The 26584-nt window shown below is 42.5% G+C and overlaps 1 protein-coding gene across 2 annotated transcripts in view; it reads left to right on the top strand.

The window, feature by feature from the left end:
- The window catches only part of KAT6A (lysine acetyltransferase 6A), a 78261-nt gene that overhangs the window by 36187 nt on the left and 15490 nt on the right, over window positions 1–26584 (top strand). Inside the window, exons 3-11 of one of the 2 annotated variants that reach the window (XM_040346204.1) lie at window positions 3474–3582; window positions 5676–5791; window positions 6843–6924; window positions 9799–9934; window positions 10608–10855; window positions 13209–13315; window positions 20082–20197; window positions 22579–22720; window positions 25052–25213. In XM_040346204.1, coding sequence (XP_040202138.1) covers window positions 3474–3582; window positions 5676–5791; window positions 6843–6924; window positions 9799–9934; window positions 10608–10855; window positions 13209–13315; window positions 20082–20197; window positions 22579–22720; window positions 25052–25213 — 1218 coding nt within the window. Of the gene's footprint in view, window positions 1–3473; window positions 3583–5675; window positions 5792–6842; window positions 6925–9798; window positions 9935–10607; window positions 10895–13208; window positions 13316–20081; window positions 20198–22578; window positions 22721–25051; window positions 25214–26584 lie in introns of both variants that reach the window. The other variant, XM_040346203.1, reaches the window with a different exon arrangement.

Below are 26584 nucleotides of genomic sequence, written 5' to 3'. Positions count from 1 at the left end.
CAACTGCTTGTTGAGTGATCTCGTGTATAAAAACATCACTGTCTAAGGCTGCATTCACACCTGAGCGTCGGTCGTTTTTTCTGGCGCGTATTCATGCTTATTTGCGCGTTTGCATACAGCGTCGTCCGACGTTTTTGTACTTCAACGTTTTTTATTTTAGCCAATAGGAAAAATTATCATCTTTTCATAACTTGTTGGTAGATTTTTTTAATCTTCTGTCTGGGTGAAAAGTTCTATTGATTAAGGCTCCATTCACACCTTGGCGACAAAACGCCCGACGCTCGTGCCGCTGGAGGGGAGAATTGCCATTGATGTCTATGGAGATGGTTCACATCTCATAAACGCCGTACGCCTGTCGCCTGAAAACAAGTCCCGGACCCTTTTTTTCAGGCGGCATTGGCGTTCGGCCATAGACATCAATGGCAATTCTTTGTGTAAAAAAAAAAAAAGTAACCTAATCGCGGCAAAATACGCCGCGTACGCGGCGTTACAATGTGAATGGGGGCTAAAGCGACGAAACGCATGTAGAAAACGCTCGTTGTTGCGCAAGTCGCTTGAATCGAGCGTTTCCATTACTTTCTATGGGAAATGGAAACGCTCAAATACGCCCAAACCGCCCGATACGCGCGACAAAAAAGGGTCCGGAACTTGTTTGAGCTTCAGTCGTTCGGCGTCAGGCGTTTTGGAGTGGAGATGTAAACCATCTCCATAGGGTATAATGTATTTTTTCCCCTCTAGCGTATTTGAGCGTCGCGCTTCAGGCAACAAAACGCTCAGGTGTGAATGCAGCCTAAAGCTAATTTCTAAATAGAAACCCATTATTCCTATCCAAGTCTTGGAAGAAGCAGTGTCCCACACATGAGAATCATCCTTTTATTAGACTTAATCTGCTAACTGGATATGAGCAAGAAGCCTGATTCCATGTTTAATTTTAAAGTGAACCTGTGCTTTGCTCATGCTGATCTCGCTGTATTTCTGTCCCCATCATTCCGCCACAAAGGATGAAGAAAAACGGCCATGTGTAAGCTTCACATAAAGGTCTTCGCTTACAATCAGGCTTACCTTGTAGGTACAATGAATATCTCCTAAACATTCACCATTTAGGAGATATTCACATTGGCAGTAGCATGTGCAGTGACGTTCTGCATTCCAGGGCATACAGTATCTCGTAGAATGCAGAGCTCCGTGGCTGTGACTCACTCCCGCGTGCTTACACGGTAGTGATATCGCGGTTCTGCCCATTCAAACGGCTGTAGCCCGCATACAAAGAAGTACAATCGGGTGAAGATGGAAGCACCGTGGGAGCCGTGATAACGATGCGCATGAGGACTCTATTTGCAAAGGGAAACCTGTCATAATGCGCTAGAATGTGATCTAACGCTGCAGGGGGCACTATTTTTTCTTTTTTCTTTTTTCTTTTGGAGAGTGGTTTACTACCGCTTTAGATTGAATCCTAAGTTGGAGCTTACCCAGAATGGACCTTCTTCCCCCCTCTCCAAGGGGCAGCTGTGGACCAAATACTAAGCATAAGTGCTGTCACATGCTTCTCCTACCTGGTTGTAAAGTTTATTTTCATTGCTAGTAACGGCAATAGGATTCAGGGAACCTGTTAATTTCCACTGCATGGAAAAAGCACAGGTGTGTGCTAGAGATGTTGAACTGGAGGTATAGTCTGCGTCCCTTTCATAACCACATATGGAATACAATGGATTCATGCTTTATATGTCCTCTCCAGTGCTGAATATCACAGGTTATGGCCAGAGTCTGGTACCTGGACATAGGTGTTAATGAGTTATGTGTTCAACTACTAATGCATGTTTTCTATGCAACATTAGGAGTCTTCCTCTCTTTCAGAGGTCAGTGCATGGTGATTTGGGGCACTTATCGCTCCTATGGGTTTGCTTGGGATTTGTAAATGGGGGGGGCCCTTATTAGATTCCAATCTTCACCCTGTCTTCCCTCCAGGCTGCAGTCTTTTAAATGGACAGAGCCGCAATGATGTCACTACCACACGGGAGCCACGGCACTGCATTCTATGGCATACTGTATGCCCTGGAATGTGGAGCGCCACTGCACATGCGCAGGTGACGTCGTTGGCTATTGCCAATGTGAATATGTGAATATCTTTTATGTAAAACTGAGCCCTTACAAGGGGGAAAAGTTGACACTTGGGTACAAATTTGGATGCCCTATTTATCAGAGAACTTTTTGCATTGCCTCACAGTAACCAGTTCTGTTTGTGGCTGTCCTGGAAGTGATTGTTTTCGGTTTAATTGAACCTAACACAACATTTAATGCTGAGCATAATTTATGTTTAGTGCCAGTTCATCAAAAAAGTAAAAGGAATGTAAAAAAAATTAGGTCAAGAGAATAAATTGAAAGCACTTTGGTTTGTCTTCTGATTCCAGTCTCTGTAATGACGACCATTCTGGGCTGCCCTTCCAGAAGTACTGAGATTTGCTAATACAAGCTTACACTTGACTAAATACAGCAGGGGTGCCCAACCTTTTGAAGAGCAAGGGCCACTTAAGCGACTTGGTAGCCGGTCACGGGCCACAATGAGCGGAGTGGGTGGATGGCAGCCCACTCGGCTCTATAGAGCCAACTCTACTCTCAGCACACCAAATTCGCAGGTAATAGAAGTCAATGGCTCAGTGCAGGTAACCCTCAGGGGCGCTTCTCTGCACCTGTGGATCAGTTTGAAAACGGCCCAGTAACCACTGCAGAACAGATATGCCCATATATACACTGTGATATTAGTAATAAACGTACCTTTAATAACCGTATTCTATTCTATTTTGTTCCATCCCAGAGCAGGAGGTAGCGGGCCACATCTGAGGGCTCCACTGGCCACGTGTGGCCCCCGGGCCACTGGTTGGGCACCCCTGAAATACAGTATCTATTTGATGTGAACAATGAGGGGTTCATGAGACATCCAGCTAAAATTAATTTTATATTGGAATGGATATATTTATTTATTTATTTATATTTATCATAGACTCATGTTACCTGGAATTGTAGGTGATCATGTGGTGTGATATGGTTATTATTGCTGCTTCATTTTAATGTAATTAGGATTGTGAGTCTTTATCTGCCACACCTTCCTTGCTGCTTTTATTCTAAAGCTGGCTATAGACAGATGGTTCGGCAGGGACTGGCCACGTTCCAATCAATTTGTAGCTGTCCCTGTACGACCAGAAATTGATCGTCAACTTCTGTTGAGTTGACAAGTTGTAAAACTTTTGTCAATCAGCGGCTGCAGCCAATGATCATTGTATTTTGCCAGTGCTGGGTCCCACTGTTGGAATTCAGTGTCCTGTCAGGAGACAGTTCATGGATGGAATCAGTTTGTGTGGATAGGTTTTCATTTATTTATTTATTTTTTTCTTCATTCGTCCCACTGACTATATATCCTATATACAATACACAACAACACATTTAACCTGCTTTTCTGTGGTTTTTGTCTTCTGCAGCCAGTCGCTGAGCCCATCCCAATATGCAGTTTTTGTCTGGGAACAAAGGAGCATAACCGAGAGAAGAAACCAGAAGAGCTCATATCATGCGCAGACTGTGGAAATAGCGGTAGGTACCTTCTCTGATCGTAGGTATTTCGGGGAAATCGTGAAAAACAATGTTGGTAAATCCGAGTACATAGGCCGAAAAACACTGTTGTGGTGCCATTCATTTTCAAGACAATGCAGCTCCAAAGCACATGCTTTGGCGTACACCATAACGCATGGTAATGCCCAACCGTGTGCTGCTTTTTCAGGAATTATGCCCATCTGGGATTTATATATAAATTAATTTTAAAACTTTTTTTTTTTTTTGGTGTGTTGTCCACTCATTCATTTTTGAGGGCTGCTTTTTTTTGCAATGCATCGGGTTTCCAAGGTGTGAATGCAACATTAATACTCATTCACACCAGGTACTGAATTTCAACCCAGTGGCTGGTGTGCGGTCCGGCCGAGATCAGCACAGTAATGATGCACCAATATCGGTTTATCACACTGTTTCCTTTTTTTGTCCTTTAAACAAACTTTATTAAGATGTTACACACAAAAATCACATCAAAATTTAATTGCTGGACACGTGGTGTGAGGCAGTGTGGATTGCTCTGCACAAAAAAAAAGTACTAAATGCAATACTTTTTTCAGCACCCACCACCGCAATGCAGTGGTGTGAACCAGGCCGATATGGATATATGGTATTTTTCCTTGTCAGGCAGTGGGACAGTGCTGGAATAGCCGCCCACCACAGCCCCACCGCATGTGCAGCGAATGAACCCTGAATGAGTTGGCTTCGTTACTGAACAGTTTAAGATTCGGTTCTCACCACTTGGTGGCAGTCTAGGAAAGGGAAAAACACTTCAACAGCACTGTATGTCTGCAAGTCTGATTTAGAAATCCGGAAATTTTAATATTAGGGAAAGTGAATCATAAAAGCACAGTTATGCTGACACTAAAGCTATATTCAAAGCATTTGTCTGTTTTCCACACTTTTTACACACGTTTTTTCCCGGTGGGAGGGCTACATTTAGCTTAATGCCGGTAAGAAACGTTCTACTTTCAGATCCACTTTATTAAATAATAATCTCGGTGATCGTTGGTATACCCAGAGTGGTGTGTGTATTCATTAGTGTGAGGCAGCATGGTGGCTATAAATCATCATTCTCGTTATATATAAATATATATATATATCTATGTAGAAAAATATCTATATCCCTGAACTTTTGAAAGGTCTGGTCAAATTGTTCCTTAGAAGAGTTTCTTTGTTGCAAGAACTGATGCAATTTTGTGTTTTCCATAAAAATATAAAAAAGTGCCTTGTAATACCTTGGTGCTGTAAATGCAGCACATTGATAAATATGAGGTTTTCTCTTGTTCCTGGCTGCCCTGTCCTGCCCCTGCTGCCTTGCAGGTTGTTCTCTCTCTGGAGCTCCTGGTTTACCATCTGCTATTTGGCATAGCATAATATAAATGTATTATGCACAAAAGCCCACTGGACACCATGAGCCAAGCTAACAGTCTTTAGTGGAGGTAGCATGGCTTCTTATCCTTTCCATTTTTATGATAAAGCATTTGTTCTCAAGGGGCTGTTTTTCAGGCTTTTAGGAAAGCTACCACTGGTATAATGTAAGGAGTACAGGTTGGTTTAAGCAGTAGTCCCCATATTCAGTCTGGTATTCCACATGCGCTTTTTATTTTATTTTTTTGCGTTGGCACAATTTTTTGGCCAAAAAAATATGCAATCACACCAGGTCCTTCTTTTATTTTTTTTTTATTTTTTTTTTCACCAGGTTCAGACAATGTTTCCTTTTCACTGTATCTTTTTGGGCTTTGTTAACTATATTTGGGTGATTAGGATCCCTTTCGCACTTTTCAGGTGCTTTTACGCAAAAAAAAAAAAAAGCGCCCGAAAACCTTGCGAAAACCTATTTCCATTCAAATCAATGAATGCTTTCACACTGGGGCAGTGCGCTGCAGGGCACCTCTCCATTGAAACGAATGGAAAGCTCTTCAAAAGCGCTTAGTGTTTTACTGGCAGTTTAGAAGTGCCTCAGTGTGAAAGGGGTCTAACACTTGTCGGGTTGTTCTGTTGTAAAAGGGTTGAAGTCTCTTACCAGCTGTGACTTGTTTTGCCATGTTGCTAATTTCTCACTTTTTCTCCGCCTTTAGGTCACCCGTCCTGTCTTAAGTTCTCTCCTGAACTCACAGTACGAGTTAAAGCCCTCCGCTGGCAATGTATAGAGTGCAAAACCTGCAGTTCGTGCCGCGACCAGGGCAAGAATGCTGTAAGTTTTCAGTTTGGTAAAACCAGATAATCTGCTTCACATCGATTTTTATTTATTTATTTTTAAATCTAAACTTTATTGAAAATGCAAAAAAAACGTAAAAAAAAACATAAACGTTCCAGAGCAGGTGCTTAAATAAAAATACACAAACCTAGCCAGTTATATTACACTCCACATAGAGGTATATATTAGAAGCACATGTTAAAGTATCAGGTATCATTTAATATTGGTGCAATATAGCCAGCAGTGTCAGACCTTTTTAAGCGGTAGTAAAAGGATACAAGAAGGTAAAGGCATAATGTGCATACTGGCACAAGATGAAAGACTTGCTTTGAAACACAGCCCTTTAGCAGCGTGCTGTTTTTGCTGCATAGGCTTCCATCTTCACCCAGTCTTCCTTCCAGGTTTGCGACCACTTGAATGGCCGAGCCGCGATGTCACTCACGCACGAGTCACTGTTTACGGCACTGCTCTGTAGGAATGGCACGGGTACAGGGTTCCTTCAGAGCGCTTGCGCTGGTGACGCCAGCGGCTGCTGCTCATCTCCTAAACCATGCACGTTCAGGATATATTCATTTAACATACAGGTAAGCTTTTATTATAAGCTTACATGTTGGTTAAAATAAAAATTCTGAGTTTACTACCACTTTAGGTCCTGCTGAACCAGTCCCTAAACCACAATGCTGTGCAATACATCTAGTTGTACGTTAACCCTGTAGTATCCTTTCAGCCACTAAATCAATGGGACTTAAACCTGGGGTATCAAACCAGGGGCCCCACAGTATTTTAAATTTGTTGGGGCAGCCTTTGTGTCGTTTTTTCCATTCTGAGCATGTCGCCCTTTCATTGTAACCATTTTTTTAAGTGTGGGAGGGTCATCTGATTTCCATGGTCGTGTAGGACACTGCTTCAGCTGCTTTCTCCTGGCTGCTCTGAAGAATTGGCAAAACCTGGCAACAGTTTTCTTACTTCTGCAAAATGAAATGAGTAACACTGTGTATGTAGTGGTCCTTCATACTGCTGTGTTATGATGTTATACCCTTCATTTCAGGACAATATGTTATTTTGTGATTCGTGTGACCGTGGATTTCACATGGAGTGCTGCGAACCACCCCTTACGCGAATGCCAAAAGGTGAGAGCCTCGGGATGTGTTATGTTCTGTGTGTGTGTGCGTGCGTGCACGGTGTTCCCTTATTACTGGTCCTGGTTAAGAATAGTCCAGACCAGTGTAGATTTTTGTCACAATTATTATTTATTTTTTTATACAATTTGCTTTATTTTTATTTTTTTATTTCAATAGTTTTTTATTTATATTTTTCAATCAAACAAAATAATGCATTACAATAGCATATAGTACACAATGCATCGTAACAGTAGGAGACAAAGTAATACTCATTATCTAACATACAGATATGTGTTGGCTAAGCAATATAATACTACCAATCATCATAAGAAAAATTGTAGAGTATTTTCTGTAGAATATTTTCTCAATAGTATCAAGTCAATAAGAGATCAAATCACAATATCAAAGGAAAAAGAAAGAAATACATAAGCAAACAAATAAAATAAAGGAACTAGCTTTCCCGAACACCCCATATGGGAATCATAGTGTTCGAGAGCTATCTCCTCTCATATTTCCTATCTGAATAGTAAACAACGTGTCGGAGGAAATAAGGTAAACAGAATTATGTCCTGTTTTTGAACCAGACGTTCCAGAGGTCCCATTGGATTGAGTATTTATGAAGAGAGCCCAAGGATGACGCTAAAATCCTTTCATAGGAATTATGTAAATCCAAGAGGTCAATAGCGTCATCGGGGGAAGGCGGATCGGGATCTTTCCACTTTCTTGTAATCGACAATCTAGCTGCCAAGAGTAGATGGGTTATCGTTCTACGAAGATTAAATGAAAACCTGTCTATTCCTAATGATAAAATAGCCAATGCTGGATCAGGAGCCACTCGTGTTTGAGTCAGGTCAGATATTTATATTGAAGATTCCTGCCCAATAGACTGTGAGCTTTGGACAACTCCATAATATATGGAATATGTCTCCTCTGACTGAAGTTGGGCAACGTCTCCAACAAGCTGCAGGGGTTTGGGGGTCAAATTTGGAAACTATTACCGGAGTAAGGTACCAACGCAAAGTGATTTTGATAGATGACTCCCACAAGGAGGTGCAACGAGTGGCAGATTGATTGACCTTACAGGCCAAGCGCCATTGGTCATTCGTGAAAGAGCATTTAAGATCTTTTTCCCAAAGAAGATGGGAGGCAGATTTATTAAAAACTCGTTTTTGTTGCATTAATTGATAAAATAAAGAAATGCCCTTATTTTGTCGTATTGGCGAAGAAAAATAGGTCCAAGCTGAAGCATTAACTTGTTTGGAAATATTGCCAAGTTTATATAGACAATGCATTAATTGAGTATATTGAAACTCGTTGGTGTGAGGGAGGTCATATTCCGATTGGATAGAATTTGCTTTATTTATAAAAATGATCAATGTATAGTGTACATATGGGAAGGTACGCATTTGGTATAACAATGTGACAAAATCAGTATACATATGAAACCTATATAAATGAGCAGTACGGCAAGAGTGCCATTCGTGGAGAAACCAGTCAGAGAGTAATCTACAGGAAAAAAAAAATGAATATTAAAGGATAAAAAGGTTTGAGCTTTTCCTTCCATTACATTTTTATGAAGGTAAAAATATATACGTTGTCAAAGGAAAATTAAACTTTTATGATTTTAACACATTCCATTCATTCAATCTTTTTTCTAGTTTCTAAGGACATCCTATAACCTAATGGGTTGTATATTAAATGATTTATACTGCACACAAACACAATAGAAGTGTAATTTTTTTGTTTATTTTTTCTGAAAATTTGTGTTTAATAGCTGCGCAAATTTTGTGCACATAAACAAATTGCTACAGCCATTGCTTATTTTCCAGAGCGTCTGGTTTCTAAAAAAAAAAAAAATATTTGAGGGTTTTGAGTAATTTTCCAGCAAAAAAAAAAAAAATATGCTGAGCTTTAACTTGTTTATGAAAAATTGCTTTGGACGGCAAGCGGTTAGATATTTTGTCATGTTTATGGATGACTAGGAGAAAAGTACAGAATCGCCAATATAGTTATAGTCAGTCTAATCTATCGGCAATGCTTGTGGAGCTCAGAATTTTCATTTGACGAAACAACCAGAATGTTGGGCTCCTGCAGTTGTGGCATCCTGCCTGCATAAGGTCCCTTTCACACTACAGGGCCGTTCAGGTCCACCTGTTTGTTTTTTCTGCGGACCTGAATGGCCGCTCCATGCCTCTCTATGGGGCATCGGATCTCAGCGGTGACATGTCCGCTGACATCCGATCCGCTAAAATCAGATGGATGGCGATACGTCGCCATCCGTCCATGGTGGATCGGGTGAGATCTGATGAAAACGGACCTGCTGTCCGTTTTCGTCTATTCTCTCTCTCTCTCTCAGTGAGCAGGGAGGGACCTGTCATCCGCCCGCTCAGCAGAGATCAACGGAGAGATCTCCCACTGAGATGGCGGGAGCTGGTGGACTCTGCGACAGATCCGCTTGGTGTGAATGAAGCCTTGCTCTTCGATTACATTTCAGGGCTGAAAAAAAGCGGACTGTAAAAGTAATGCAGATTTGTTTTAAAAGGGGGTTACAGAATGTATGGTAGACAGATATTAAATGAGCTCTATGGTCACATCATACACTTTAATTTTTAACATCAGCAATGTAATGGCAAAAAAACAAATATTTTATTTTTTACAAATACTTGAAAAATCTCCTTTCATGTTGTGAGTTCTGCCTGTCTGCTGGCCATCTCTTTACCTAACCCCCCTGATTTCCTGCATGCTGTGCAGCTTCTCTGCTGTTTACTTCCTATTTCTAAGGACTACATATCCCATGGTACCTCGTTCCCCACAAGTGTTTCCTGTTTTTTTTTGTTTTTTTTTGTTACTAGTATTCATGTTCGCCCTAATCTTATTTTCTAGGCATGTGGATATGTCAGATCTGTCGACCACGGAAGAAAGGCAGAAAATTACTGCACAAGAAGGCAGCACAGATCCGCAAACGTTACACTAACCCCATTGGAAGACCTAAGAATCGGTTAAAGAAGCAGAGTGGATCGTAAGTGGGACTGTGGAGAATTTCATTATGTAGTACCACACTCTAGAGTACACTGACACCAGCTAGGAAGCCATAGCTTTGGCTTTCCCCTCCAATCCATCCTTAATTGACCAATGATCACCATAATGGGCAACAGTAAGGCGTTAAAGAAGTGAAATAAGTCACCAGCTACATATTTTGACAGGTTTCCTGTAAAGCCTCACACACACGATCGGATTAGCCGACGGGAACTGTGTGATGACAGGCTTTTGTTGGAAAATCCGACGGTTTGTATGCTCCATCGGACAATTGTTGCTGGATTTTCCGCCAACAAATGTGGGATAGCATGCTTTAAAATTGTCCGCCAACAAATGTGTGTTGATGGATTATCCGATCGGACAAAACTCCAAAGTACAAACTCGCATGCTCAGAAGCAATGCTCACCATAATACAACGTTGGCAGAAGTTGCCCAAAGAGTGGTGCTAAAGAGCTGAAAAACCACTTTGTTTTGTGTTTGTTGGCCAACAATTCTTTGCCATTTCTATGCAATACAAGTTCCTGGCCAACGCCCTTCGGCGAATAGTCCTACGCTTTGTCCACAGAAAATCCGATATCGTGTGTATTAGGCTTTAGTGTAACTGATTTTCTCCTATATGATTTTAAAACTCATTTGACTGTTTTTCTGTTTTGTAGGTCTAAAGCTCCATTTGGTAAAGGTCGTGTTGGCAAAGGGAGAGGGAGGAAGCGCAAGTTATCGACGTGTACATCTTCATCCGATGAGGATGGCAGGAACTCTGATCCCTCACATGCCAGAGGTGGCGCTGTTCCCTTTAACAAGAAGACGAAGGGTCTTATTGATGGCTTGACCAAGTTTTTCACTCCTTCTCCTGATGGACGCAAGGCACGCGCGGAAGCATTGGACTATTCCCTGCAGCGTTCACGTAAGAGAGGGCCACGCAAGTCCGGACAGGCGGACTGGGGTAAGGGAACTTTACTAGAAGAGCCAGGGGCTAGGTCTGTGACATGTGTCTAATCCAAGGTACATGAACAGAGAAAAACACAGAGGCTGTTGTTGCTGAGCTCCTTCTGAACATGCTAGTTGCTTGGCTTTCATGCTGATTTTTGAATCATTTGGAAAGTCACTTATTGTAGACAAGTATGGAGATCTGGACTTCTGGGTTTGACATTTTCTGCATTCTTGTTCCAGGACAGTGACTGATAAGTATTGAAGCCAGGTAACTAGTATTTACAAAAGGTGGTCATCCTTTTCAGCCCCTCTGTCCCCCCTCAGTGCAGGTTCCCTTTCAGTATCTACTATTGATTTTACAAACCTACCACAGGGTTTTTAGTTTTTGTAACTGTGAAACATAAGCTCCCACAATTAAAGTGGAAGTCCACCCAAAATGGGAAGTTACACTTTAAGTCGTCCTCCCCTGCCTAATTGGCAGTTGCCGGGTAGATGGGTTTTGACAGGAACCCGCTCCCCCTCTTTCCCCATGGACTTCTGGGACTGTACACAGGTCTCAGAAGACTGCAGGACCATTTGCAAAATGTAGAGCAGCTTGCACATGTGCAGTGGGCAGCCGGCTGTGAAACCGCAAGCAGTACAGCCAGCTGCTTACAGTTATGATGCCGGCGCTGGGAACCTAGGCTAGACAAACAGGGCATTCTTTGGAGCCTAAGGTCCTCCTGAGAATTTTTTACATTTATTTGCATTTTAAAGGGAATAAAAAGAATACAAATGGGAAAGCGTATAAATGTTGTTCTGCTGCTTGTTTTTCTTTCTGCAACATTTTTGTTACAAAGCATGTTAGTTATTTACAAAAGAAATGGTGGTGTTTTTGTTTTTTTGCATATATTTATAGTTGGAGCTAGCATTTAACTTTAACGGGGTTGTAAAGGTAAAAAATGTTTTCCCTAAATATCTTCCTTTACCTTAGTGCAGTCCTCCTTCACTTACCTCATCCTTCCATTTTGCTTTTAAATGTCCTTCTTTCTTCTGAGAAATCCTCACTTCCTGTTCTTCTGTCTGTAACTCCACACAGTAATGCAAGGCTTTCTCCCTGGTGTGGAGTGTCGTGCTCGCCCCCTCCCTTGGACTACAGGAGAGTCGGGACGCTCTCTACGTTGCATCTAGAGAAAGGAGCTGTGTGTTAGTGGGTGTCCTGACTCTCCAGTAGTCCGGGGGCGATTTTTTTTTTTTTTTACCTTTACAACCCCTTTTAAGCTTACGTGTTCTTAAATCCTTGTTTCAGTGTCCCTTCGGCCTGGTAGAAAAGATACATTTTTGATTTATCAGCTGAAACTGTGAAATTTGTGGGACCGTCACCTACACTATATTGTCAAAAGTATTGGAACGCCTGCCTTTACATGAACTTTAATGGTGTCTTAGTCTGTAGGGTTCAATATTGAGTTGGCCCTCCCTTTGCAGCTATAACAGCTTCAACTCTTCTGGGAAGGCTGTCCACAAGTTTTAGAAGTGTGTCCATGTGAATGTTTGACCATTCTTCTGGTAGTGCATTTGTGAGGTCAGGCACTGATGGACAAGAAGGCCTGGCTTGCAGTCTCGGCTCTAATTCATCCCAAAGGTATTCTATTGGGTTGAGATGCAACTTCCTCCATCCCAACCTCGCTCATCCATGTCGTTATAGACCTTTGTGCACTGGTCCAAATCATTGGGTAGAGGGGGGATTATGGATTGGGGTTGTTTTTCAGGGCTTGGCCCCTTTGTTCCAGTGAGGGGAACTCTTAAGGCGTCAGCAGATCAAGACTTTTTGGACAATTTCATGCTCTCAACTTTGTGGGAATATGCCGCACTGATGAACACTGTCTGGTGGCGCTGGTGGGCGACACTAATTGGCACTTGCGGGCAGTGGTCGGCACTGATTGGCGACATTAAATTGCTATACTGTAATCGGGGGAACTGATCAGTACCCTGATTATATTCCTAGATGTTCCCCTGTGAGGATATGCTGCTGATCGGCTCTCCTCGCCACACTCTCTGTCAGTGTGAGGCGAGGAGAGCCGATTACCGGCATCTCCATGTTTACAAGACAGGTGTGGTGTCCCAATACTTTGACAATATAGTGTATGATTGCCTTTCTATTAAATGAAGTATATCACATGGTGAAAATCTGTTAGGCAAGCCCCAAGAAAACATAAGTCCATAAAACTTGGAGTACTTTAGGGGTGGGTGCTAAATCATTTACATGAACTTAGTTCAACGTGTCTTTGTAGACAAATGTTCATTTTAAAGCTTCAGTGACTGAAGCAATTATGACTTTTCTAATACAGACAATCGAGATGGTTGGGACTGCAAAACTGATATGGACGACCGACTAGGAATGGTTTCTGAAAAAGAAATTGAACTTTTTGAAGACATTCAGCAGCAGGCACTGCAGGTAAGGGCCTTGTTTTTGGTACTGCCAATACCCCATCAATAAAGTATATCTGAAGATGTTTTTTTATTTTTATGTTTGGATAATGGATTGAATGGTGAGGGGGTTCTAACCCTGGTTTTATTTTTATAGCTGTCGGTGGGGAGACTTGGTATTGTCCTGGTAGACATATTTGTCCAAACGGGGAAAGAAAATCTAGTTTTTTGATTTGTCAGCAAAACAGGAATATAGGGGAAAGCTACTAATGTGGACACCTATCGCAACCAAGAGGGATTTTCCCTCCCTTTTGGAGAGATTTCTCTAATCACTTGTGTCTACAAAACGGGAAGTAAAGGTAAATCTCCCCAATGGGACATACAATGGATAGAAAAAGTCTACACACCCCTGTTAAAACGTCAGGTTTCTGTGATGTAAAAAAAACATAGAAAAGATAAAAAAATCCTTTTTTCAGGTCACATTAAAGGTGGAGAAAGTTCTGAAATTATTTATCTTTGTTATTTGTTTTCATCACAGGAACCTGACATTGTAACAGGGGTGTGTATGCTTTTTGTAAACATTGTATGTCCCATTCGGGAGATTTACCTTTACTTCCTTTTTTATAGAGACAAGTAATAGGAGAAATCTCTCCAAAGGGAGGGCAAGTCCCTCTTGACTGTGACAGGTGTCCACATTAGTAGATTTCCCATAATTCCTGTTCTATACCCCGTGTAGACTTTTTTTTTATATCCACTGTAGATGGCAAAGAAAAAGCTGACGGGTATCGCAACTATTCACTAATTTATGGAAAATAAACAATTGTGGCTTTAAGTCTACTCCAGGGGTAGGCAACCTTGGCCCTCCAGCTGTGGTGAAACTACAAGTCCCCTGACAATCACAGGCATGACTCTAGAGGCAGAGGCATGATGGGATTTGTAGTTTTTACCAAAGCTGAAGGCCCGAGGTTGCCTACCCCTGGTCTAATTAAATGTGGAGGATGCCACACATTTTTTCTTCTAATACTGTGCTGAGAAAGCAGTGAGTATTTATTAATCAACTTGGAGCGTAAATCCTTTTTTTTTTCTTTTTTACCTTATGAAGTGCATCAATCCACTTGAAAATGTTACTGGATTACATATACTGTTGAGCTACTTCTTCCTGGAGGACAAGGAATGTAGTTTAGCAGCTGCTGAAGTTCTTGGTTTCTGACGGTCTTTCCGACAAGAACTTTTGTTGTCGGAAAATTTTGTTATCGGAATGTCCGACAGCAAATGTCCGATGGAGCATACACAAGGTCGTTTTTTTTTTCTGACAACAAGCTCACATCGAACATTTGTTGTCAGAATGTCCGACCGTGTGTACGCGGCATTAGAGGTTTTTGGTGTTATCAGTATACATTTAAGTTGGACAAGAAATGCTGATATTGTAAAGATCTCTGTACACTGTTAAGTCAATAGGACAGTAACATAACCTACAATAGATAAGTGAACATATAAAGCTTAACTTTCTTTCCTTAATGGTAGTAAACTGCATGATGTGGTCACTAGTTTGATAATGGTATAAAACACACAACTTTAAAGGGACACTGGGCTCAATTCAATAAAGTGTATCGCATGCATTATTTGTGCCACGTGACACATTTTTCCCCAAATGTTGCATGCAATAGTTAATTGTTTATCCCTTTTATCCAGTATTTACCTCAAACAGCTAAAACGCTTGGTAAATACTGCATAAAACAATTGATTCAATATAAAAAAATAAATTTTACAAAATGCATGGGTTAAAGAAGTGGTATAGGCATGCAAAATTTAAACAATGGAAGAACTTTCTGCTGGCTGTTAAGGAGCTGGCACCCGCCGTGTACTTACCATGATTCCCTGCTGCAAGCAGAATGTAAAGGAAAGCTAGCATTAAATGGGAAAAAAAAGTCCCCGAACAACTGGGCAGTTGACTGTGACTCTCGACAGCTTCTTGGCCAACTTTGCCTGTGTGAGCCGACCTGTGACCTGTACGGACAGGGAGGAGGGTAGAACTTCTGCTCGCCTAAACAACAAAAGTTAGAGCCGGTACCTGTCAAAACTAGGTGGGGGGAGGGGTGGTGGATAATAATGGAAAGGCTTTGCTTCCTGTTTCCCTTAGTAAGGATGTCGGCGCCTGCACTCGGAGCTGCAGAATATATTCTGTAGCTGCTGACTTTAAAAAAAAAAATAAAATTCCCAGGCGGAACTCCGCTTTAAGAATGCTGGTGAGTGAAAGCATTAAAATAACACAAGTTTTCACTGCTAAAATCCTGCATCACTTCAAGAAATAGCACATGTGGTATTTTAGTAGCATGTTTTTTTGTTTTTTTTTTATCTTGATTGCAAAAACATTTTTGAAACACTGAGCCATTTTACCTCTTTATGCATGTTCAGAAATCACAGCTTTAACGGGGCTATAGGGTAGCATAGATTAGTGTATTCTGATACCCAAAGGACCGCACAAAAAGTGCCAGTGGGCCACCAGGGCTATAGATAGCCACTTGCATGACAGCTTTGAGGCTGCTGAATCACATCCAAAATGGTGTCACTCAGCAGCAGTCTCAAGCCTTTTGGAAGCTTTTGCAGGTATGGAACATGCTTAAAATGTTATATGCACATATTTTAAATGAAGGTTACTGATTTAATGAATAGTCTGGCGACAGGATCTCTTTAACATAGTCTGCATTTCTGTGCTGTTTGAGCAGGAATGGTGACTTTAGTCTTTTCTTTCATTATTGTTCACTTGTTAAAAGAGAACAAAATCTTCAAACATAGCAGGATGTGGCTAATGCTGGTGACCTTTTACTGTTGAGAAGGTTGAAACACACAACTTAAAGGGGAGTTCCAGCCTTTTTTTATGTTTATTAAAAGTCAGCAGCTACAAAAAGTGTAGCTGCTGGCTTTTAATAAACATACACTTGCCTGTTCCACGGTCCAGCGATGTGCCGCTCGGAGCTTCGTTCCAGTCCCCCCCCTTCACCGCTTTGGTTTTGATGAGGTCAGGACCGCTAAAGGAGAATGGGGATTAGAAGCTGTGGGGAGTGGTCTAGCTATGGGGAGAAGCGGAGAATCTGGTAAGTGAATCTTTAAATCCCCCTCCCCTAATCTTGCAGTACAGGCGCAGCCCCACTGCAAGGGATAAGGTTTTAGTTGCCCGAAGTTGGGCTTTAAAATAAGTTTATGTATAAACTCTATAGTTATGTATAAACTCTATAGTTTCTGAATAGAGTTGGGAAGGTGTAAAACCCTCACCTTATTTATTGCTGCTTTTGCCATAACTGGGTAGGTTCACCCTCTTTTTGTGCTGATGTGCTTTGTCTCAAGTACAGAAAGCAAAAGGAAGCCAAAGTGTAACACTTGTTCTAGTGAAAATTATCTAAGAAGGAAGTCCCCCATTATTTTATAGTGGTTTTCTCTAACTTATTGGTTTTGTGAGACAAGACGTGATGACAATTCTCCCCAACAGGACACAAGCGGCAAAACAAACTGAAGGTTTTAACCACTTGCCAACCGGGCTATAGCTGAATGATTGCTACTGCGTTGTTGGATACTTCTGGGGGGGGGGGGGGGGGGATGTACAATGACATCCTCCCATAATCGCGCCAATGACGGCTGCCTTTTACCATGCGATTGCTCCGTCCAAAGACGGCTGCCTTTTACCATGTGATTGCTCCGTCCAATGACAGAGCGATCACTTGTCAACAAACCGGAGCCTGTCTGGTTCAGCTCCTCGCACTGATCGGTACATCGTGTGAGGAGAGGATGGGGGCTGGTGCAGCAGCACTTGTGGGCTGGATCTGACGTGCCCACAGCGCTGATCAGTGCTCGCCCATGCCACATCAGTTCTCATATACTTGGGAGGAGTAGCAGAATATATTTTGGGGTGTAATTTTTGCTATGTACATGCTATATGTTAGAAACTTCTTATATAGGGATAACTTTGTATATATATAAAAAAAAAGCGTTTTCATTTTCTTTCCACATTTTCCAAAAACGTGGGGGAGGGATTATATGTTCAAAAGATTCATTATGCCTCATAGATTATACGTTGGGGTGTTTACTTTCCAAAATGGGGTAATTCTTTGGTGTTTCCATTGTTCTGGTGCTCCAGGGCATTCAAAAGTGTAAGACCCGGTTCACACAGGGGCGACTTGGTCGCAATCCATTCTGTACAATGGAATTGTTCTAAGTCGGAGTGACTCAAGTCGCTCCGACTTAGGAAAAGATTCCTGTACTGCTTTGGGACGACTTCAGAGTGGCTTGCATCGACTTCTAAACAGAAGTCGTTTTGCAAGCCGCGCTGTACGGTGTGGCTTCAGAGTCAGGGCAATTTTGAAGCTGCGCCTGTGTGAACCCAATATCGGAGCTAGTCATGAAATTAAATGTGTAATTTATGTCCCTAGAACACCTCATGGTGCTCCCTGCATGTTGAGCCTCTGTATGTGGCCAGGCTGTGTAAAAATCTCACACATGGTATTGCCATACTCGGGAAGAGTAGTAGAATGTATTTTGGGGTGTAGTTGCAAGTATGCATATGCGGTATGAGAGAAATAACCTGTTAATATGAAAATGTTGTGAAAAAACAACAACTTTATTTTGCAAGAGATTGTGGGGAAATATTACAACTTCAAAAAACTCGCCGTGCCTCTTACTAAATACCGTTGAATGTCTACTTTCCAAAGGGGGGGGTTCATTTGGGGGGGGGCGTGTATTTATTTGTACTTTCCTGGCTTTTTGGGGTCTCCAATAAATATCAGCCGTCCGTACATCAGGTGTCATCAATTGGCTTGTGGACCCTAACTTTCACACAGGCCAAATATAAACAGATTTTGGTTATTTTTAACAAATATATGTAACAGTATACATTTTGGCCAAGACTTTTTTTTTATTTTTTTTTTATATAACGCAAAAAAAACCCAGTGGTAATTAAAGGGGGTTGTAAGTCCTCGTGTTTTTTCACTTTGATGTATCCTATGCATTAAGGTGAAAAAACTTCTGACAGTGACCAGCCCCCTAGTTTTACTCACCTGAGCCTGTTCGTTCCCTCGGCGGAGACGTGCTCTTCCTCTCTGCCCGTTGTCTCGGCTCTTGATTGGATAGCTTGATAGCAGCGCAGCCATTGGCACCCACTGCTGTCAGTCAAATCCAACAAAGCAGGTAGGCGCCGGAGGCGGGGCAGAGTCCTGCATTCTGTGTGAATGTACACAGATACCGGACTCGGGATCGCGTGCGCACATGTGTCCACTTTAGGAGAGCCTTCTCCAACGTGGACACTCGTTCGGGGAGGAGCTACCATCGGTGCCGGGGGACCCTAGAAGTCGAGGATCGGGGCCACTCTGTACAAAACTAACTGCACACTGGAGGTAAGTATAACATGTTTGTTATTTAAAAAAAAAAAACCTTTTAAACCACTTCCCGCCGGGTCAATAGACAATTGATGTCCGGGAAGTGGTTCAGTTATCCTGACTGGATGTCTATTGTTGTCCAGCAGGATAACATGCATGCCGGCGCGTGCCCCTGGGGGCGCATGGCGATCAGTGATGCGGGGTGTCAGTCGGACACCCTGCATCTCCGATCTCGGTGAAGAGCCTCCGGCGGAGGCTCTTTACCACGTGATCAGCCGTGTCAAATCACGGCTGATCACGATGTAAACAGGAAGAGCCGCGGTTTAAGAACGAGCCTACTTTGGTGGCCCCCATTGCAAGCTGCTTGCTCTGGGGGCACCTGACAGGAGGGAGGATCTGGGCTACTTGTGCAAAACCACTATAGAATAAGTTTGTTTTAGAAAAAAAAAGTCTTTATCACTTTAAACTAGCCATTCAAGTGTAGCTTTTGCTCTCTGTCATTCGTGCCTGCAAAGAAAAATAAGTTGATTTCCCCATTCACGCTAAACTGTGTGAATGGAGGAATCTCCACTGAAAGCTTTTGTGTCCAGACAGCTGATTAGTTTTTCACCCAGTTCAGATAATTAAAGTGTCCGGTTAAACTGGGTGGTGCCAACGGCCACTTATGGAGTGTATTTTGGCCGATTCAGCAAGACTTTGCTGATGTTTATACACTGTGTGCTTTTACTGTGTGTGCTTTTACTTTGGAGCACAAAGTTTGGCATGTTTTTGGTTCTTTGTTTTCCACGAATAGGCTTCTGCCTTCCAGGCACATAGCATTTCTATAACCATATTACCACCACCTGGCTTCCTGGTCATCTGTCCTCTGGTATCCAGTTGGTTAATTGGAGTGTTCTTGTGGCTGTTCACTGCTGTGATTATTCCCACAGGAGCGTTACGTGCTGCTGTGCTGCTGTCACCTAGGCACGGGTTGGAGGGGGAGGGAGTGGGGAGGAGAGAGCCCAGGGGAAGCGAGAGACAAACAAGAGCCAGGATAGAAGGATTAAAAAGGGGAGGGGTGAGAAAAGCTCCTCGGGTGCCCTCGACCCCCGCTCAGATACTAGGAAGCCATGTGTAAGCAGCTGTACTGGAGTCCTGGGACCACTCTGACCCTGGGCATTCAGCTGGAGGAAGGTGTGGGAAAGAAAAGCAGAGACGAAGCACACACTGCACAGGTTAGTTTGCTCTTTCTGTAATGCTTGTATGCAAAACCTGCTGCTACAGGCTCATGTTTCATGACCTACAAGTTTTATGTGGGACTTGGCAAAAATAAATAAGCAAACGGAATTACTGTGAACCATCTTGATACATATTAAAAATAGCTAGCTGTGTTCAATATAGAGACAGTTTGCTGATATGTGATGTGACCACTCTGTCTTTCCTTTGCAGAAAGTGGGTGTTAGCGGTCCCCCTGACCCACAAGTCCGCTGCCCATCTGTCATAGAATTTGGAAAGTATGAAATTCAGACATGGTACTCCTCTCCATACCCACAGGAGTACACAAGGTAAGAATGTTCTTTAATTCCACATGGCATGATAGAAATAAAGATTTAGTTGCTTGACCCAGGCTCTTCTTTCACTAAATATTTCTGGAGCTTCTGTCTTTACGTCTCTCATGCAAAGTTGTAATGATGGTCTCTATCAGTCTCTAGGAACTTGTAATGGTTTATTATAGGACTAAAAGTCCCATAATGTCAGTGACCAGAGGGGTATGGTGGAGATGGTGATTAACAGCATCTGAAGCATATACAGTATCTCACAAAAGTGAGTACACCCTTCACATTTTTGTTTATATTTTATTATATCTTTTCATGTGACAACACTGAAGAAATGTCACTTTCCTACAATGTAAAGTAGTGAGTGTACAGCTTGTATAACAGTGTAAATTTGCTGTCCCCTCAAAATAACTCAACACAGCCATTCATGTCTAAACCGCTGGCAACAAAAGTGAGTACATTGAAAATGTCCAAATTGGGCCCACTTAACCATTTTCCCTTTTGGCGTCATGTGACTTGTTATTGTTACAAGGTCTCAGGTGTGAATAGGGAGCATGTGTGTTAAATTTGGTGTTATCGCTCTCACTCGCTCATACTGGTCACTGAAAGTTCAACATGGCACCTCGTGGCAAAGAACTCTGAGGATCTGAAAAAGAGAATTGTCGCTCTACATAATGATGGCCTAGGCTATAAGAAGATTGCCAAGACCCTGAAACTGAGCTGCAGCACAGTGGCCAAGACCATACAGCAGTTTACCAGGACAGGTTATGCTCAGCGTCCTATCCAGAGGTTGTGTTTGAGAAATAGACATATGAGTGCTGCCAGCATTGCCGCAGAGGTTGAAGGGGTGGGGGTCAGCCTGTCAGTGCTCAGACCATATGCCGCACACTGCATCAAATTTGGTCTGCATGGCTGTCATCCCAGAAGGAAGCCTCTTCTAAAGATGATACACAAAAAAGCCCACAAACAGTTTGCGGAAGACAAGCAGACTAAGGACATGGATTACTGGTTCAGATAGTGTCAAGCGTGTGTGGCGGCAACCAGGTGAGGAGTACAAAGACAAGTGTGTCTTTTCTATAGTCAAGCATGGCGGTGGGAGTGTCATGGTCTGGGGCTGCATGAGTGCTGCCGGCACCGGGGGAGGGGGGGGGGGGGGGCTACAGTTCATTGTATTCCAACATAACAACCTCAAACACACCTCCAAGATGACCACTGCCTTGCTAAAGAAGCTGAGGGTAAAGGTAATGGACTGGCCAAGCATGTCTCCAGACCTAAACCCTATTGAGCCTCTGTGGGGCATCCTCAAACGGAAGGTAGAGGAGCGCAAGGTGTCTAACATCCACCAGCTCCGTGTTGTCGCCATGGAGGAGTGGAAGAGGACTCCAGTGGCAACCTGTGAAGCTCTGGTGAACTCCATGCCCAAGAGGGTTAAGGCAGTGATAGAAAATAATGGTGGCCACACAAAATATTGACACTTTGGGCCCAGTGTGGACATTTTCACTTAGGGGTGTACTCCACTTTTTGTGCAAGCGGTTTTGACATTAATGGTTGTGTGTTGGGCTATTTTGAGGGGACAGCAAATTTACACTGTTACACAAGCTGTACACTCACTACTTTACATTGTAGCAAAGTGTAATTTCTTCAGTGTTGTCACATGAAAAGATAGAATAAAATATTTACAAAAATCTAAGGGGTGTACTCACTTTTGTGAGATGCTGTACCTCTTTCCACAAAGATAATCTGGTTGCTATCAGCAGCTGCACTTTATCTCTATCATTTTTCATTAGTTTGTGTCACATAGTCTTACCCCTCATTGATCTTATTTTAATACATAGGATGCCTTAGGTTATGGGTGCTCAACCTGTGGCCCTCCAGATTTTGCAGAACTACAAGTTCCAAGAAGCATTGCAACCTAAGGGGGTTACAAGCATGAGTCCCAAAGACAGAGGCATGATGGAACTTGTAGTTCCGCAACAGCTGGAGGACCACAGGTTGGGCACCCCTGCCTTAGGTCAATTTGATGCATTTTATCATTTGATAAACAATGTTAATGGGCAATGTGTAGTAACACTCAGAAGTTCACTTTAAAGTCAAAACCAGATCACTATGGCTCCCTTCTGGTTGCTATGGTTGCCTTTTTTGCATTGAGTAAGCACCTGTTGTCACGTCTGACTCTCTTCTGTTGTGAATCTCTTCTGCCCTGCATAGTGATGCAGCTGCTGATTTGCATTTGCACTGTGTGTAGTTCCATATGCTAGAGGGGTGAATGACACAAGATTACATCACAATTGTCATGTTTATATCTTGTGCAGAATTTCTTTTCATCTTGTCATTATGATGATGTCTCCTTTTTCTAATTTTCAATTTTTATTTTATTTCATTTTGCTTAGACTCCCCAAGTTGTACCTTTGTGAATTCTGTCTCCGTTATATGAAAAGTCAAACCATGCTACAGCAGCACATGAAAAAATGCGGCTGGTTTCACCCGCCTGCCAATGAGATATATAGGAAGGACAACCTTTCAGTCTTTGAGGTGAGTAGATGTGAGGACTGTGACTGTGACCACGCTACTATTCAAAGTGCCTTGGCAAAGCTTGCTGGTTGTATGTATATAGGTTTCGGATACAAAAATTAAAGACTTTGCATTTTTTTTGTACAGTCTGCTAAGCCAATGGCTACACATACTATAGGCACTAGTTTGTGCTACACATAAAGTAAGCAGTAATTTGTTCTTGCTGTGCAATGTTCACCATAATGGTGATACTTGGATTGTCCATTCCTCTGCAGCACACTTGCCAACTCCAAACATGGAAAACCATCAGCAGGAAACGAGAATTCTCGCCAAAACTCAACTTAAAGCAGAACTTCAGTCATTTTTTTCATCTTTCCATCTATTAAATCTTCTGCACTTGTTTTAACGGTGGATAGTAAAACATTTGTTTTCTGCCAGTAAATACCTTGTACAGCCCACTTCCTGTTTCTTGTCTGGTAAAAAGCCTAGGCTTATGACATGCACAGCTCTTGAGAGTTTGCCAGGAAGGGAAGAGGGGGTGAGTCTTAAGAGGGCCAATGAGAGTGGCAGAGCTGGAGGTGTGTCTGTGTAAATCCAGGAAGTGAACAGGCAGCAGCTTCTGCTGCCCACAGTTAAAATGGTTGCAGCCAGACTTGTGGAGGGAGATTTCTGCAGCATATTTGGCTAGTACAGAATCACAGTATATATAAAATATGCAAAGTGGTTGGAGAGAAGCTTCAGAATGGCAAAGGTGATTTTATTACCAATTATGTGAGCAGACTACAGTTCCTCTTTAAGCACCACCAGTCAGGAACACCCAGATTTCCAGGAAATAGGCAAACTTTTTGCATTGTTGTCTATTTCTCTGCTGTTTAATGCAACTGCCGTCCGCTGTGATAACTTAAAGAGGAAGTAAACGCTCTTAAAATAATCCAATAAAAAAAAAAAACACCTGCAAGAAAAAGGCATAATGAGCTAGTATGCATAGAATACTAGCTCATTATGAATGACTTACCTGAGATCAAAGCCCCAGAAGCGCTTCTCGGTCACCTCCTCCACCACCACCGTGTCTCCCGGAGTGAGTTCCGGGTATCGCTGCTCTGGTGCTGTGACTGGCCGGAGCAGCGATGACGTCACTCCGCTAGTGACGGCACGATCACCTTCACTAACGGCACGCTCGGTGTGCCTGTGCCCCTTTTTTGGAAAATATCTCCTTAACCGTGTAGGTTAAGGAGATATTTCTTGGACCTACAGGTAAGTCTTAATCTAGGCTTACCTGTAGGTTAAAGTGGTCTGTAAGGGTTTACAACCCCTTTAAAGCTGCTGTGAAGTAGATTTCATATAGGCAAGTTTTCTGTTCATCTGGTAGCTTCGATCGGAGAGATGTGGTGTATAGTACGAGGTAGACCTAAACGTGCCTTATAAACCTTCATGTGATTTTAGTTTTTCTCATGCAGGGCAAAGCAATAGGCTCCCTTATTTCCTTTTTTGACTGCAGACCTTCCCGTCGGCACATTCTTACCTTCATTATCCTGCCATGTCAATTTCTCTTTCGTTCATAGACGGACACAGCCTTCATTGACCTTAGGGTTATGCTTCTTCCTACCAGGCATAACCCTAAGGTCAATGAAGGCTGTGTCGGTCTATGAACTCAGAGAAATGGATTTTACGGCGAGTACAAAAATCCTTTTTTCTTTGAGCCACGGGAAGAAAACGGAAAGCCCTGTGGAAGCTAGAAGTCGCTGGATTTGTAGCTTACAAAGGGCATTGGACTCCCCATGTGACAGAGCCCTGTGCTGTTGCATGGTGTGAGTAGCATGCTCCTTCATACCTAGATTAACCAGGTATCTGTTTTGACTCCAGGGGCTGAAATGTGCATTCAGGGAGTGGAGGAAAAGTAAAGGTTTGCTTTAGAAGTTGAATGGTTGATTGAATCATTCATCATCATGCATGTCTCCCAGAGGCTTAAAGTCTAGTAAGATTTCTTTGCAGAATTTTCAGTGCCCTCAAAGAAATAAAAATGCTTTGCTTTCTTGCCTCTGAATTCTCCCAACTTTTGGAACTTTTACGTTCTGGAGAATTCTTGGACGTATGTGAAAATTTTTGTTTGGCTTTATGATGGTCTTGTCAAATACCTGGAAATTGTACTGGGACGCAATTCCCCTGATGCCCCAAAGCGCTATAGAAAAATGTGTATATAAACTTTTCAATGCAACCTACTGGAAATTGCTTATAGTACCACCGTTTAACAGTGATCTTCACCAACAAAGTTATTTATGTTGAGCATTTTTTGCAGTTTTCTCCAATCTAAAGAAAAGCTGATTTTACACTCTTGTTTAATCCCTTCTCTAGGTGGATGGAAAGGTCAGCACGATCTACTGCCAAAACCTCTGCCTTCTGGCCAAGCTCTTCCTCGACCACAAGACCTTGTATTATGATGTAGAACCCTTCCTCTTCTACGTGCTCACACAGAATGATGCAAAGGGTTGTCATTTGGTTGGTTATTTCTCCAAGGTGAGTTTATGGTACTGGCAGCTGTACATCTTTTTAAATGCAATGGTAAGAACCACCTCCAATTCAGGTGCTTCACAGAAAAATGGTTTCACATAATTGCTTCTTTTCCAGCTTAATACAGATGGAAGGGCTGACTAGGAAGATTTATCTACACTCATGACAATGCACTTGAGTCACAATGACCTTAAACTTTATCAGTATAGTCTATTGTGTAGTAAACCACGCCTACCACTGTGTTTCTGTGATTTAGTGGAGGCCTTTACACGCTTCTTGTAAAATGTAATGGTTGATCTGGTTGCAATACTTGCAGATAATACCACCTTTTAGATAATCGACATGAGCCTTTCCCTCTTTATTACATCCTAAGGAAAACCATGCTTAGAGTGAAAAAAAATGCTAAATGTATTTACAGTATGAAAAGCCAAAACTTTGTATTTTAACCATCCAGTACAGGACACAAGTGGAATATTCATATTCCATGGGTTAAAGGTTTGTACCTTCAGGTGGCTGGACAGTTGCAATGATTTAGGAGACATGCCCCCTAAGCACCTCCCCTATAACCCTGCCCCACTTCCTGAGTCTACAGGTTTTTTGTGCTAGTGTCTGAAGGTGATCTTTTCTCTTTCACAAAGAAACTCACACTTTGCTTAACAAACTAGTTTCTTTGATTTTATTTTCCAATGTTTAATGCAAACCATTGCACCACCTTCTAATGCCAGCATAGAAGCAGCGTATCTGTGTTGACGCAACCTCAAAACTGGAGTCTTACCTGGACCCCACGTTCTGGGGTCAGCTGGTAATGTTGCTTTGGAAGCTGTATTGTGCGTGGGGGCCACTCACCTTCGTGCTTGGTGACACGTGGAGTATACAAGGTGTTTTACAGGTCCAGGGAACCTAGTCCCCAAAAAACTTTTGTCTTGGGTATGCCTTCCATGACCGGTGTATACAGTATATGCAGTCCAGCGCCGTGGCCAGATAAGAGCGGGTACCCCGAATCTCTAAATATTATTGATCTAAGCATGGCTCTTTGGAATGTATTGACTTCACTGTGCAAACTTTTCTTACTTGGCACTAAAATTCAGCCGCTCAGCCTCAGATGACCAAGTGTTACATCGTGCCACCGATCACACACTTTTTTTGCCACTTCCACCAAGAGCCATTAAAAGGTACTCAAGGGCTTTCTCCTGTCCTTTTGCCATAAGGATTCAATGCAGGACTGTGTAGTACCTGGGTTATTGCGTACACCTTCTGGACATGCTTACTTTATCTTCCACTCTACTTTGTGAGTACTCCATGGGAATACTCTCGCTTCTAGCTATGGCGGAGACAAAGTGAAAGAGGCGGCAGAAGGGAAGTAAGAATATTTTAATT

This window comes from Rana temporaria, chromosome 3 (genome assembly GCF_905171775.1).
Source record: "Rana temporaria chromosome 3, aRanTem1.1, whole genome shotgun sequence".
Lineage (NCBI taxonomy): Eukaryota > Metazoa > Chordata > Amphibia > Anura > Ranidae > Rana > Rana temporaria.
Note: the sequence above shows the minus strand (reverse complement) of the source record. Positions and strands in the feature narration are given on the sequence as shown.